Source organism: Glossina fuscipes, unplaced genomic scaffold (assembly GCF_014805625.2).
Source record: "Glossina fuscipes isolate IAEA_lab_2018 unplaced genomic scaffold, Yale_Gfus_2 27, whole genome shotgun sequence".
NCBI classification, from domain to species: Eukaryota; Metazoa; Arthropoda; class Insecta; order Diptera; family Glossinidae; genus Glossina; species Glossina fuscipes.
Window position 1 is genome coordinate 7217285 of NW_023998422.1, and position 14875 is coordinate 7232159.

Here is a 14875-nt window from a genome sequence, read left to right on the forward strand (position 1 = left end):
TGTACATATGTATTATATGTATATATACATATGGGCCGATTTACATATACATATATATAAATATATATATATATATAAGTATATATGTACCGCAGTTCATAACATTTGTCTTTTGCGTGCGCTTTTTACGTGCATAACGCTAACCCAGCGCATTTCGGTTGTTGTTCTTGTTGATAGCGAATTTGCCGCACGTGTGATGTTTGCCACTGAAAATGGTAAACAGCTTAACTGCATTATCATCATCAATAGTAGCCGATGCATATGTACACGTATTTATATACATTCACACATCGAAATCATCGATACATATACTACGCGAAGCTAAAAGCAATCGCAAGAAACGTGAATTTCTCTCGCAATAATTCAGAATAATGCCGCCAAAAGGTGTTAAATTGAAATAACCACCTAACCACCTCTACTGCCGCGATCGAGTGAAGAAACCTTGCAACTTACTCTCATAGTGTGTATGGATGTTGTTGCTGTCGCGTTATTTGTTGTATGTGTGTACGCGCGCGCGCACATGTGTTTAACGTACTGTTGTGCGCGCTGCAGTTGTTGCACACAACTGATTTTACTGTTGCTGTTGTTGTGATGGTAATGTAATGGTGATGTGATGACGATGTTGGTGGTGGTGGTGGTGGTTGTGGTGGTAGTGCTGCTGATGCTGGTGATGATGATAGGCCATTGGTAGTAGTAGTGGTGTAGTTTGTGCGCTTCGCACTATATGTTTAACAAATAACAATTGTACACGCGGTTGAAATCGATTGGGTCAGGCAATCACTGATCGAACATTTCGATAAGTTCAACACAAATATTCGAATTCTAACAAATGATTTGGTCTCCTGGGCGAATGGTTTTCCATGCATAAACACAATGGTAACGCGCGTATCAATGGTTAAGGGCGCAAATCGTCTTTCATGTAACTATCGATACTTCGGCTTGTTGATGCGTGTTTCGGTGTGCTTCTGGTCATGAATGGAACAACACATGAATAGTCGGCAAAGGTCCACCGACATATGGTCTAAACGAAAATACATTTCTTACACAAATCTCAGAAAGAAAGACAAAAGCTTCCTTCTCTGTCACCATCCATAGCAGTGTCACGTTCTCTATAAGCTGTATAAAGCCAAAAATTTAAATTGACACTTGCTCGCCTTTAAATGTACACATGTACATAAGATAAACGCATACATACAAACGCGCAATACATACACAATGCGAATGCTTTTTTTTTTGTTTTGTTTTTTTTTTTTTTTTATACACAATCATGTTACATACAATATAAATGAACATTAGTTCTGTAAATTCGTTTTTGAATTCATTTACCGCCGGCAAACATATGTTTAGATGTATGTGTGTGGTAGTGTTAAATCACGCTTTAACCACTGTTGACAGTGATGCGTATCGTTATTGCTTCTTCTTCTACGAGGATCATTTACGAATTACATTAGCAATTAAACGAACATATCAATGGCGCCACTTGCATAATATTTCACGCTTTCATTGTGATCCTTGCATGCGCAATTTATTTAAGAAAAATTCATTTTAATCGATTTCTGCCCATATAATCGTAATGCGTCAGCAGCGTATTTGCATAAATATTATCGTTAACCGAATTATACGCACAATTTCTATAATAAAAGGTACAATTTTTATTTTAACAAAAAAAGTCCAAAAAAAAACAACAAATTTTTATTTATGAAAAAAAGCATATGACAGACATGAAAAAATCTCTCCACACTACGAGCAGACAAAAAGAAAATATTATGTGTATGTCAACAATTCGAAATGGATGCGTGAACTTAACAATGCATTAAGTCAGCAATCAAGTTGTTGCTCCGGTCAGAAAGGATTTTGTTGATCTGACTTGAAATCACTTGACTAAGTTATTATATATTAAATAGGTGGAGAGTAGAATTTGAAGGCTTTTGATCCTTTTAGATCATATTTGCGTCCGTTGTTGTTATGTATTACTAGAAACGCTAGTGTACGCTAAAGTGTGTATTTTGTAGGAAGAAAGGAAGAGCGATTTCAGCAGCATGCTTGGTAGTGCACGAATGCAAATAATATCAGGTTTTTTTTACTTCTCCATCATAAGCTATCAAAATGAGAACAATGACTTAAGCTGATGATTATTATACGTCCCTATTGTTTAAAAGCTTTACTCTCGAAATTGGTTGCGAACGGTTAAAAACATTGTTGTCTTGCTACTTGTTGGGAATTATATTTTCTGACAAATTTTCTTAATTTTTTAATACAATGCAATGTTTAGGACCACAATTGTCAACGTTTCCTCCATAATGAAGAAAATTCCTTTTTTTCGTTGTTCTCATTACATTACTCGCTGTTTGTAGAAAGACTCACACCATAGTATTCTTTTACTTCTACAATCAGATTTTCCATAGTGGATATTTGAGTTCATCAGGCTTAACCTCTAAATAGTTTCACTTATTATTTGGCCCTCTATTCAGAATTGTCTACAACTCTCCCTCTCGGTACATGTTTACTATTGGTCTTATGGTGATATTTGGTTTTAGATGAAGTTTATCACTCTCTTAGTGCTGCACTATCAATTTCAATTTCTAGTAATAATTAATTTTATATGCGCCTAGCGCAATTTTTGGGTAAATGACATCATTTAAGAAGGACTTAAATCGCCAATTTCTCATCCTAGCACTGAATCTTTAGCTCCCTTTACTTCGCTCTGTCTCCCTTTCTTTCCTTCGCCGCCCTACCCTTTTTCCAGAATTGCCACAACATTACTCATTAGAATTTTCAACCAACTAATTACAAAACCTAAAGGAAGAAAGCTTTATTTTTTATAAAAGAAAGGCTGATTTTCCCAGTCGAACACGTCACACTAATAGAAATTTCCGTTTAGAATAGCAGAATTGTTTAACATAGGCCAAGTCCAATCAGAGGAACCAGAAAAAACCTACAACATCAACTTTTCAATTTGTTTAAAAATTTCAGCAATAAATAAAAAAAAAAGTTGCGCGTGGTTGAGAAAAGAGACCTTAAGGGATAACAGTAAAACGTAAACATATAAAATAATCACGTAACTTATGAGCGAAACTATCGAAATTATGCTATACTTAATATTATGAATGTAGTGTGCACAGTGTGTAAGTGACTAGTTGTTATTTTTGCTTAATGTAATTTCTCTAATTTTCGCTTTTTTGCTAATCCGGCATTCCAATCATATGTTTAGGATTTATGAACTTAACAATACGACTTAATTACAGGCATTACCAGATGCAAATATTTGACACAATAAAATGTCATCAAGAAAATTAATTATGCCAGCATAACTTCGTGTTTCTGTTGACGCGTAAAGTATTGTAATTGATAAAAATCATGTAAATATAAAATAAGATAATTAAAACCTAGTAGCGAGAGAAAGGTAAGCAATATAGACAGATGAATGGCCATATACTGTGGTCACTCACTGCTTATATAACCACTCAACAAATAATGAAACAGATTACGCCTAATCATATCGATCAAAATCTAAAGCAAACACAAAAATATTTTATCCCAATCTGCAAGATTTCGCCCCACGCGCCCATGGTTAGTGAAATAAGTTTAAAATTTTTCAATTGGTTTAGAAAAGCTAAGAAGTGTGTTTTAGTAGCAACATTTTGTATAAAGCCGCGTTGGCTAATTTTTCAGATGGTCGTTTGCGGCCAACAACATCATAGTGCTTAAATTCTCCCCCAACTTTTATTTTGTTCTTTTTTCAGTAAACTGATATGCATGATAATATCCTGAAATTATCAGCTGTGCGTTTTTCGCAGAATTTAAAGGAAATATTCACTGCAAGTTTAAAAAAAAAAGTCTCTTTTTGCATTCGCTTAATAGATAGTTGCTTCTTAGAATATATATGTGTGGATGATTTTTAGAATAAATGGAAAAAATTTATTACCTAAAAGGAATTTGTTTGGATAAATTAATTTAAAAATTATTTATTGACAAATTATTGCCTTTTTTGATAGAAAATTAAAAATTTAACATTTTAATTCAAATACTTGTCAGTCACGCAATCGCAACCATGTTTTAAAAAGCTTTTTTATGCAGCTGGTGTGGCTCTTCTGTCGTATGGCAATCGCGAAAACAAACTTGATTCGTCTATATAATAGTTGCGATCGAAAAAAAAAAAAATATTAAATGAGTAAAGGAAATGGAGGCTATAAGAAGACTCCTGGCTCCAATGGGTAGCCGAAAAGCAGAAAATCTAAGTGTCGCTGAGGACTGCCGCACCGTGCTATTTTGTTAATGACTTGCAGAATTTCATGACTCTCTCTGTCACCCTTCAACATGTACAATCTGCCACAGGCACGTCAACAGTGACTTGTCGAAACTCTAGTTCTGCAAGGTATCCCTCAAAGGAAAACCCTACATTCATTCACGATCCCGGATTTTAGTGTGAGAAGGATTTGTAGATTGAAGAAATATGAGGAAAACAAACGTAGCTCTTCATTTCACATATAGTGTTTGCAACCGTGGAATGGGATGTATAGACAAACAAAGTACAGGTATCCCTCGCTTCACACAGTTGATTCAAGCCGAAAGTTTTTACTTTTATATTCAAATTGAAATATCATAATATAATTAACATAATTTAAACCACTTCTTGCATTGAAGCCGTGTTTTACACTTTGATTGTCCTTGACAGTAGTGGATTCAAAAATGAAATGAAAATTGAAAATTTTTTTTCGTCTCAATAAACTTGAGCATAAGAATCATTGGCATGAAATTTTTTACGCATATTTATTAGAATTTTCTCAAATGTATATATAATATTTATATTTAAATGATTGATTGGATATTTTATTTCTTTAGGCATATGAACTGTCCACCTTGACGGGAACCCAAGTAATGCTGTTAGTTGCCTCGGAAACAGGACATGTTTATACGTTTGCGACGCGTAAACTTCAACCTATGATTACATCAGAAGCTGGTAAGCAGCTCATTCAAACGTGTCTGAATTCACCAGATCCGCCCAGCGTCGGTGGCGGCGATCAGCGTATGTCTGCGACTGGATTCGAAGAAACCGAACTCAGTTACAACATTGCCGATGAGGATTCAAAAGTAAGACAATTAATTTATGGTCATCATGGTCACGCTCATCTCGGTCATCCGCAAGCCCCTGCCTCGCATTACGGTCTAGATCAAAGTATAATGCAATCGCCATATAGCGGCGGTCAACCGTCACCATTATCCCATTCGCAGGCGTATGCAGCACATGGGCATCCTCATCATTCCCATGTGCCGCATGTACCTCATTCCACACACTCTCATATGTCCCATACGCATACGCAGCGGTAAGATACATGCATAAATACACATAGATACATAAATACATACGCATACATATGCACACATACATGCACATGCACGCAATAGAAAATGTAGGCTACACCAAACTTAGGATAATTACGCCAGTTAGTTCATCAACACAAGTACATGGAAGAGCGAATAAAACAGACATTCCGTTCGCGCCAATCAAGTCACTTAATCGCAATGACTCTGTCCTCGAATAACTTCCATTGAAATGTAGTACATTGTAGATATGAAAATACGTGTAACGATACGATCGATGATCTCGGTAACAAACGCATGTCGTCACGTCGTTTTTGTTTTTTTCTCGCATAAAACAGAGAACAAACAATTAGCAAACATTTAATTTTATTTTTTGTTTTGTTTTATTTGATTATAAAGAAAGAAAAACAACATACAAACGTAAACACATAGTTAGTTTTATATCAACCATAGAAAATAATACAATGTTACAAGCTGAACTAGTCATTTTTTTTTTTTTTTTTTTTTTTTTTTTTTTTTTGAAGCTATCACGTAAAATACATACACATGCGTACTACGCATATATCATATTGTATGTATGTATATGATTATGTATATGCACACATATGTACATATAGAGAACTTAACTTAACCTAATGGAATGAAATGAAAAAACCGCACCGTGCCATATTTTACGACGCAATACGTAACTCTTCACCTGTCATTTGTACCTTAGGAATTAAAACTCATCAAAACTCGAAAGTAATTCAAGCTCCACGAAAAATAATGTGCCATTTTGATAGACCTCTTTTTTTTCATACGCAGACGAATTAACACACACACACACACACACATACACACTCATATACACACATATACATATATGTATGTATATGCATATATATGTATATGGATGCATATAAACGCACCCGCACTTAAATATTAAGAGCATTTGCTCAGAGAACACTAGAACACCAAGCTTTGCTTATAATATCGAATCGCGATTGAATCGAAATTATTCTAATGTGCCATTTATCTCTTCATCTAATATTTTTTTTTGTTTTTTTTCGTTTTGCTTAATAAATGTTAAATAATTTAAGTACACAACCAAATTTATGTGCAATAACGCAACACACATGTGCCTTGACATTACTCCCAATGACCGTGACCAACCCTTCGTACACATGTCAAGAAAATTTCTTATATATTTATACCCACCACCAGAATATAAGAGTATATTAATTTGATCCGTCTATCTCTGATGTCAGTATATATGTTGCAAAGTGGGAAAATAAGTAGGAAAAGTCGAAACCAAATAAAGTTCTCAACTTAATTGGTCGTGAACAGATCTGCATAATTAGGAAATATTCGAATTTTTATTATTACCAAAGTGTATGTGAACGGTTTAGGTGTACGCCCACAACTAACAAAAAGTTTTGACGTTTTTATTTCTTATTCTATTCCCTTGAAATTTTGAACGATGAAGATGTGCTGATGTTCCCATTTGAAACTCTCCGTCATAAAAGCATGAATTCATTTATATATTGAATAATGTCCGTCTGTCCTGATGGTTGGTTTACAACTCTCTTATATAATAATATTATTTTTATAAAAAAGTCGAAGCGTTCAGTCGATATATCTGCATCAAGAAGTTGCCATATTGTTATCAAATCGCTGATAACTTATTGGAAATTCGAAGTTTAGACATTTACAAAAGTCGGCTAAAAGATCAAGAGAGGATTTACAGTCGTCCAAACTTTGGTTTTGAGATTTGGTTTAAATTCGTCATATTGGTGGTGGTGGTGGTGTTGTTGGTGGTGGGTATATCCAAGATTCGCTTTATGGCGATCATATCTTTCTTACTTTGTTTTATATAACTATGCTTAGTGAATACGAATGATGAGCGTGATCGATGAAAAAAACTACAATCTAAAGTGTTTTTATGTTTGTTATCATTTGTGTGTGTGTAGTTTATTTACATACGCGCAAATACATATATGTCTTGTGTTTTGTTTGTTAAGGAGTCTTAAGGAGTTTATATGAGTTGTTGACGTGTAAACGACACTTAGTTACTTATCTAATCGCATAAAAATAATTACTTTTCAATGCTCATATATTATTATAAATGAATTTATGTAAATTATAAAAAAAGAAAACAAAAAAAAAAAAAAAAAATCATCATTAGGATCCTTAACAACAAACCGCCTATTTCCCTCCTTTTATTATGTAAGTAGACATGCAGTACCATTTGAAGTACACGTGAAGTACACGCAAAGATAGTAAAAAACAAACAAACATATATATCTTCTTTTATATATATATATATAAACTTAAAAAGTACATTTTTAAATAGAAGTATATACATAAATATTTATTATTATTAAGCATGTGTAGTTAGTTAAATTTTTGATTTTTTTTTTTTTTTTTGATTTTTGATTTCTTAAATAATTTTTATTTTAGAAGAAAAAGAAACTACATCACAACAACAAAAAATGATTATTGTTTATGCTGTGTTTTGTGTTAAATTTATATAAATTTTTTGATTTTTATTTTTTTTTAATTTTATTTTATAATTATTTTAATTTATAATATGATGCATAACAAGTTTATACTGATGCTAATGACTTATCGTGGTTTCTGTCAAACAGAAATTTAATAATTTTTAATAAAACAAAAAATTTCATATAAGAAATCTTTGGAAAGTTAGAGAGAGCGAGAGAGAGGTAGAGCATAGGGGAGATATTTTACATTAATAGAAAGGTCATAAACAGAGATGCTTTTCATAAAAAAAGTCAGTTACTTGGGCCCCTCAAAATGCGTAATAGAATGAATGAAATGATTTTGGACACGTTTTCGAATAAAGTTGGACCATATGTTCAACGCGACTTTCCTTGCAAAGCATTGGTCATTTAATGGAATTTTTCATACCGGGTCTATTTCGCCAATAGTAGTTCTAACCTTGTCTTTGAGTCGTTGTATTTTTGCGGGACCTTTAACCACTAAGTAGAAGGTCTAATATTGTCAAATTGAACACAATCTTGGCGGCCATTTTGCGAAATTACCCGTCGAGCGAATTCTTCACATAATAGAGGCATTGTTTTTTAAGCTCGACCACACGAGCTGTCCGCAGAGGTTAACTCAATATAGTTAGATAGTGCATTAGCTATGGCTTACTCCGTGGAAACTGCCTTCGTAATCATGGTAACACATAATCACACGCTTGTGGCAACAATTTCAGGCCAAAGAGGAATCATTCATTATCTTTCCATCGTTTCCTATGACGATCGAATTAGCAGAATATTCGTAAAATTTCCGCATTAAAAACACTCATCGTGGTTAAGGAGTTTGTTCGTTTACCTTTCTTCGATCTTCCTGCAAGTTAATGCGACAATTTCCCTTCTTTGTATACCCAGGTGGATGGAAAAAATCACTATCCCGTTCATGCATTTTTAGCATCCAATCAACAAATATACAGAGTATTGAAGAACACGTAAACCAAGATCTTTAGGCGAAATACGGCGCACAGCTCTTTGCTCTATCTTCTCAAGCTTCGTGACTCTTAGTCCTAGCGTCGATATTTTCATCTGGCTTGGAAAAGTGAATATAAGTTCTTGGCTTTACATCACTTACGTGTTGATGGTTTCCCAACTTATTGAATAAATTCACTATAGTTTTTGCGTGATAAGTCGCCCTGCAGCGAAATATTCCCAACATTAATTTAACGCTAAAAACGAAGACGATATTACATCACCACAAAAAGCTTGCCTCCTGATAAGTTGTGAGTGAGACAGATTATGATACGTTCATAAAGTAATAGATAGAAAGCGTCCCAAGCGTCCTAACTTTACTTAAAGCATTAATATAAAGCAAGCAAAAAAGTCAAAGTTTTCCTAATGCGTAGGGGTATCATCAAGTCTTGTTACGAGTATTTGTTTCTCAAGGGGTTTACATTACGTTTCTACAAACTAGGCTGTAACATTTGATGTAATTATTATGGTGCTTATGGATTCCCATAGTCAAGCTTTAGGTGTGCTGGCTATAGACTCAATATAAAAACAACTAAAAAAAGTGTGGTAGGGCAGGGCCAACTAATAAATACCGTGAGTAAGCACACAATCATCCGGCTATTGATTTTTTCAAAATAAAACGATCCGATCAAAACCATTCTCAACAGCCTGCCGCCATGGAACGAAACACCTCAGTGTACCAAATTTCATGAAAATATCTCAAAAATTGCGACCTCAGAGGGACGAGCAAATAAGCTTAGATTAGAGTCAGAAAATGAATCTGAATCGATACGGAAGTGATAAAGAAAGTGATTCCACTTTTCAAGTGTTTCAGATTTCCGCATAAACTTCACGCGCAATTTTCTTAACTGTTAACTATTGCGAGATGTTTTCATACAATAATGTGAAGAACTTCTGTCCCCTCTTCCTCTCACAACAACGTAAGACATTTTCAAAATAATTTTATTATTAAATGTTTCATTCAAATCAATTAGTTCTCGTTCAGAGAAAAAGGAAAGAAATGCTTGCTTAGCAATCAAATGAAATGACAATTGTCAGCTGTTAACATATAACATACATGCATACATGCATAGATGTCAGTAAGCACACATAAGCAATTGTTTCTATAGCTGATAAACTTTGGATTCATTTCGTTCGCTCTACGCCTTCGACATAAGTGTAACGACTTATGCAAATTGTATATAAAAAGAATTGTATATAAAAGAAAAGTATGTGTTTTTGTATATGTAATATATGAGCGTATATAATAAAAGTCATAATAGGTATTTAATTTCAAGTCTTATTCAAGATCAAGGTTGATCTGTGTCTTTGAAAATTTTGTTAAACTCTCTCATCATCAGTTGGTTGTTCAGTTGTGTAGTTAGTCGCTTTTTAAAATATGAATGAAAATAAAGATAAAGTCGCGCCAACTTCCACATACACATAATATTTTTCATTTCCGCTCTTAGTTTTTACCAGTGGGTTAACCAGAATATCTGCCACATTTCAATGTTTATAAATTTTAAAAAATGTTTTCATTTATCAAAAAAATTAAAATAAAAAAAAAAAAAACATATGTTCATAAATATGAATATTTTATATTCCGCACCACTACCACTTCATATTATACGTACATACATACGTAGATTAGAAAATAAATTCATATCTCGTCGAAGCTAGAGACCGTTGTAGATATTTTTCAGGTCTATTGTTTATACCCGTTCGCCTAATACGCGAATATATTGTTAGCGTTAGACAAGTGAACACAATGCTGTGTCGAACGATTGCTGGCAAATACAAGCCAGAGGCATCAGCTACTGCGAATAGTATACATATCTATATTTAATTCGCTTATATTTCATCAACGACTGATTCATAATAGATGAGTTGCACAATCAACTATATACATATATATATATATACATATATAGACGAAAGGCACATTTCTCTCAATTTTAATTTATTTCTAATCTCAAGGGATATTTAAGTAATATTAGGTTTAATTAATTAGTGAAATGCAAGGCACAATGAATGCCTTTCTAGACTAGCTGGTTCAGAAATCTACTGGAGGCTTAAGACTTTTTAAGAACTAATGCTTGCAAGATATCCTCAAACAGGTAGTGCCTTCAAAACCTGGATGGGGGGCAGGCAGCGTTATAGAAGACGGCGTATTGCTTTGATTGCATTCTTACCGCCTTACTCACAAATAATTGGGTAAAAATATTTTTCCATTGCCTTACTCTTCGCTTTTATATATATTGAAGATGAAGAGACCCTACCATATAGTTACAAGCTTAACGTTGACCGTTTAGTCTGGAAGATAAGCCTGTTTTCCCAGTATCTTAAAAACTTTAACATTCATATGGCTTGAGCCGCCACGTTGCAGGCGCTTACTTTATCTTGTGGCCCAACTTCAAACTCACCGCTTGGCAGGGTCCATTTTCTGGAATTTTTCGAAAATCATTTTCATATCCTCGCTTACCTTTCGACAATGTACAACCATTCAATCCGTTATAATGTCTAGCGAACTACAACCGAAATCATGCGCATATGTGATTTGATCAAAAATTAATGAGAATTTTCAATTTATGCCCGTGTTATTTCGCTTACCAAGTTGATACAACATGTGCGCGTTGCAAGCGCCGAAAGTTTCCAGATTGAGATGCGATGCCCTTCTCAGAGAACATTTAGTCAGTTTGTTTGAAATATTTCGCATTAAAAGGGGAGTAAGGGGAGATTTGAAAATTTTCAAAGATGAGAGAATAACATATCACATAGTAATCACATATTCACGAATGTTACAAACGCCGCCGGGAAGACCTAGATGATATCAGTAATAATTGAAGATTTAAAAGTATTTGGGAAAAGTTAAAATTTTCGTTGCTTCTTGATCAGACTGCGCAGAATTCGTGCTCAACTCCGTGAAGTAAAAAGGAACCTTCCGCTAATTAACTGAAATGAATTTACTAAGGAACTACTACTAAGGTACTAAGGAACCTCCCACTGACTAACTAAAATGAATTTATTGTAGAGAGAAGCTATTCGAGATCTACCCCAATGAAGCTAAAATTATTTAAGCTTTTGTGGAATCCTTCTCTGTCTATCTGTGTCCTCCAATCAAACTTAAACAGTTTTTTGGGAAAATATTATGTTAATATTCAATGCATTCAGTTTACATTGCAGAGCAAAGAGACTCACTACTAAGGGTATTCACTTCTAACGGGTCATTGCCGCCGTAAAAGCGGCATTTCGTTTGCGTTGCAACATTGTTTGTTCGATTAAGGATTAAAAAAAACTCGATCTATATAATTACTGCCGCGATGTATAAAATATCTTTATCTCTAAATGCTTTCGCATTGTGTATGAGTGTATGTAGTGAATGCACATCTTTAAGAATCAATGTTTTCAAGCTTATAAGAAACCTTTTACTTACATGCTTGAATGAACTGCTAGCTAGGTACACATATACATATACATATGCATATGCATACTTACTGCATATTCAGTGTGTGTGACGGTTATTCAGTTACTTAGTTACTTACCGTCCCGTGCATTTTAATACTTCGTTTTATATTGCTCTTCTTCTTCCTCTTCTTTTTTTTTTTAAATGAAAAATAGAAATTTTTACTTAAGTAATGCACAAATGCTTTATTTTAATTTTATTTTAATTGTTTAGGCGCATTCATAAGCAGTACACACACGGGGCTTACGTGTGCTCATAAACATACCTCCTGTATATATATATATATATATATAGCTCTATAAGAGAAATTAGATAATGATAATAAGAATATAAATCTGCGTGCGTGCCTGCCATTGCATATTATAAACATATATATGGATGAATGTATGTGTTTGAGTGCGTATATGTATGTGCATTTGTATTTGTATCGGTATATGTTTATTACATGAACACATGAGCAACGTTCATTGTAGGTACTTAGGTACATACCCGCGCACATATTACATAGGTCGGACGGAAATATTTGGCAAGCTATCAGTTAAAATTAAAAAACCTTTTAGAATAGTGCAGAGTTCATAATGTGTTCAGTGTCGCTATCAGTTCGACTATGCGCCGTCTCGTTGCGATGTTTGCTGCAACATTGAAATTTTGCTTATATGTGTTCGGATGGATGATTCGTTTGTGCTTTTCGTCTGTTCTGTTTTATTTTATTTTTTTTATTTTTTTTTTTTTTTGTTTTTTCTCGTATTTTTATATTGCGGCAGTACACGGACTACCGCAACCACAAATGGATGGAAAATTGGGAACCTGTAGTAGTAGAGTAGCTGGCTGATGGCTTTGCTGCTGCTTTGGTATTAAGATTGTGTGTGCATCGGTAGTTATTTTGTTTACTTTTGCGCTGTTGTTGCTGTAGTTACTTGCTTACTTGTTTGTTTGTTTGTTTGTTTGTTTATTTGTTTGTTTATTTGTTTATTTGTTTAGTTGACTGTGATCGTATTGCATTCAGTAACTTTCATGGGAATGCGGCTGCATATTTTTGATGATTTTTGTTAATTTCAAAGGTTCAAAGTGAACGGGCCACGTGCGATGTGTAATGCGTGTCGGGCACACACCAAAGCATTCAGGACAATGTGCGTTATGTTGGGCCGAGTTTGAATACGTTGCAGCTTCTGAATGCCGCCAACAACGCACGCAGTTACGGATTGCTGTTTGTGACTGTTCGAGTTCGACAAGAATCTTATGTGGTATTCTTTGTTAAGTTTTCCTTTAGGCTTTGGCCACAGATTATACACTATATATACATGTATAATTTTAGTATTTGTTATTGGTTAGTTGATGACCACGCATCCATATCTTTCTCTATACAAACATATAGATTTCATATAAATACCGTCTGTCCTCTGATCTTCTCTTCTTATGAAGCACACACACATATATATATATACATATGCATATATATATATATATATAAGCAAACGCATACGGCATTGTTGTGTCCTCTTAATTTTATACTCATGGAATTTCAGCATAAGTTGTCGATAATATCAATGGAATCGCATTAATACAACTGTTTGTGCAATAGCTTCTGGAATTCGACATTTTTCCTTTTTTTTTGTTTTTTTTCGGTTTTTTTTTTTTTTTTTTTTTTTGTGAAAAGAAGCCGTTTATGCAATTTTGCCATTCAATGCTTGTAATATGTACGAACGTAGATCTGTGACAGAAAATTGCTGAGCTGTTCTTTGGCTGTGACTTCATTCCGCCTCCACAGCAATCCGCTGACAAAGCAAAAGACAATGGTCATCGTTTATTTCTGCTTCTCTTGGCATTGAAAAGAAAATTAAATCGTTTTTATTAAACAAATCTAATTAATTTGTGAATAAATTTGAAGAAAATTAACAAAAAAAAAAAAAAAGAAAATGAAAAAAAGTAAAATTTGAATAAAATAATACAACAACAGCCAGGACACCCATCAACGAAATATTCTACTTTTGTTGTTGCCCAATATTGTTGTATTCTCCCTAGCTAAGAATCGGGATTAATCGTATAACGTGAAATTTGCTTACATCTTACTCTGTTTACTTGGGGCATTTTTTTCGTGACTAAACTTCTGGAAATTTCAAGAATCCTGCTTGAAATTTAAAGCTAAGGACCTTTGGCGAAAGCCGACAACTTCAAAATTGAAATGTAATTTCGTACACAACCTATTGGTTATCGAGTAACTATGTCCATGAAGATGGTCAAAACACAAGCCGACTTGTCAATCATCTATGCATGATTTGACTTGAGGAGAGAGCCGATTCATTAGTATTGGTAACTAAGGCTTAGACATATCAACAGGAGAAGAGGAAAGCCCAACTGCCATGGACAACTGAATCGTAGATGTATCAACAAAAACTTTCACTCCATGTCCATGTCCAGGATTTGACTTCAGGAGACGGCCCTCGATAACTGAGTTGTGAACATGTCAACAAAACTTTCCATGTCCATGTCCAGCATTTGACTTCAGTAGAGGGCCCATTAACTGTCACCCATAACTGAGTCGTAGATGTACCAAAAACACTTTCACTGTCCATGTCCAGGATTTGACTTTAGGAAAGGGCTGATT

General features: G+C 34.2%; 1 protein-coding gene and 1 long non-coding RNA gene across 4 annotated transcripts in view; one reads left to right on the forward strand and one right to left on the reverse strand.

The window, feature by feature from the left end:
- LOC119635589 (serum response factor homolog) overlaps window positions 1-14875 on the forward strand; it is a 48207-nt gene that overhangs the window by 10984 nt on the left and 22348 nt on the right. Inside the window, exon 2 of one of the 2 annotated variants that reach the window (XM_038030461.1) lies at window positions 4843-5818. In XM_038030461.1, the coding sequence (XP_037886389.1) occupies window positions 4843-5328 (486 nt within the window). In that variant the 3' untranslated portion in view covers window positions 5329-5818. Of the gene's footprint in view, window positions 1-4842; window positions 5819-14875 lie in introns of those variants that run through there. The other variant, XM_038030460.1, reaches the window with a different exon arrangement.
- LOC119635590 overlaps window positions 12990-14875 on the reverse strand; it is a 21571-nt gene continuing 19685 nt past the window's right edge. The window contains exon 3 of one of the 2 annotated variants that reach the window (XR_005247081.1): window positions 12990-14083. This is a non-coding gene — a long non-coding RNA (uncharacterized LOC119635590). Of the gene's footprint in view, window positions 14089-14875 lie in introns of both variants that reach the window. The other variant, XR_005247082.1, reaches the window with a different exon arrangement.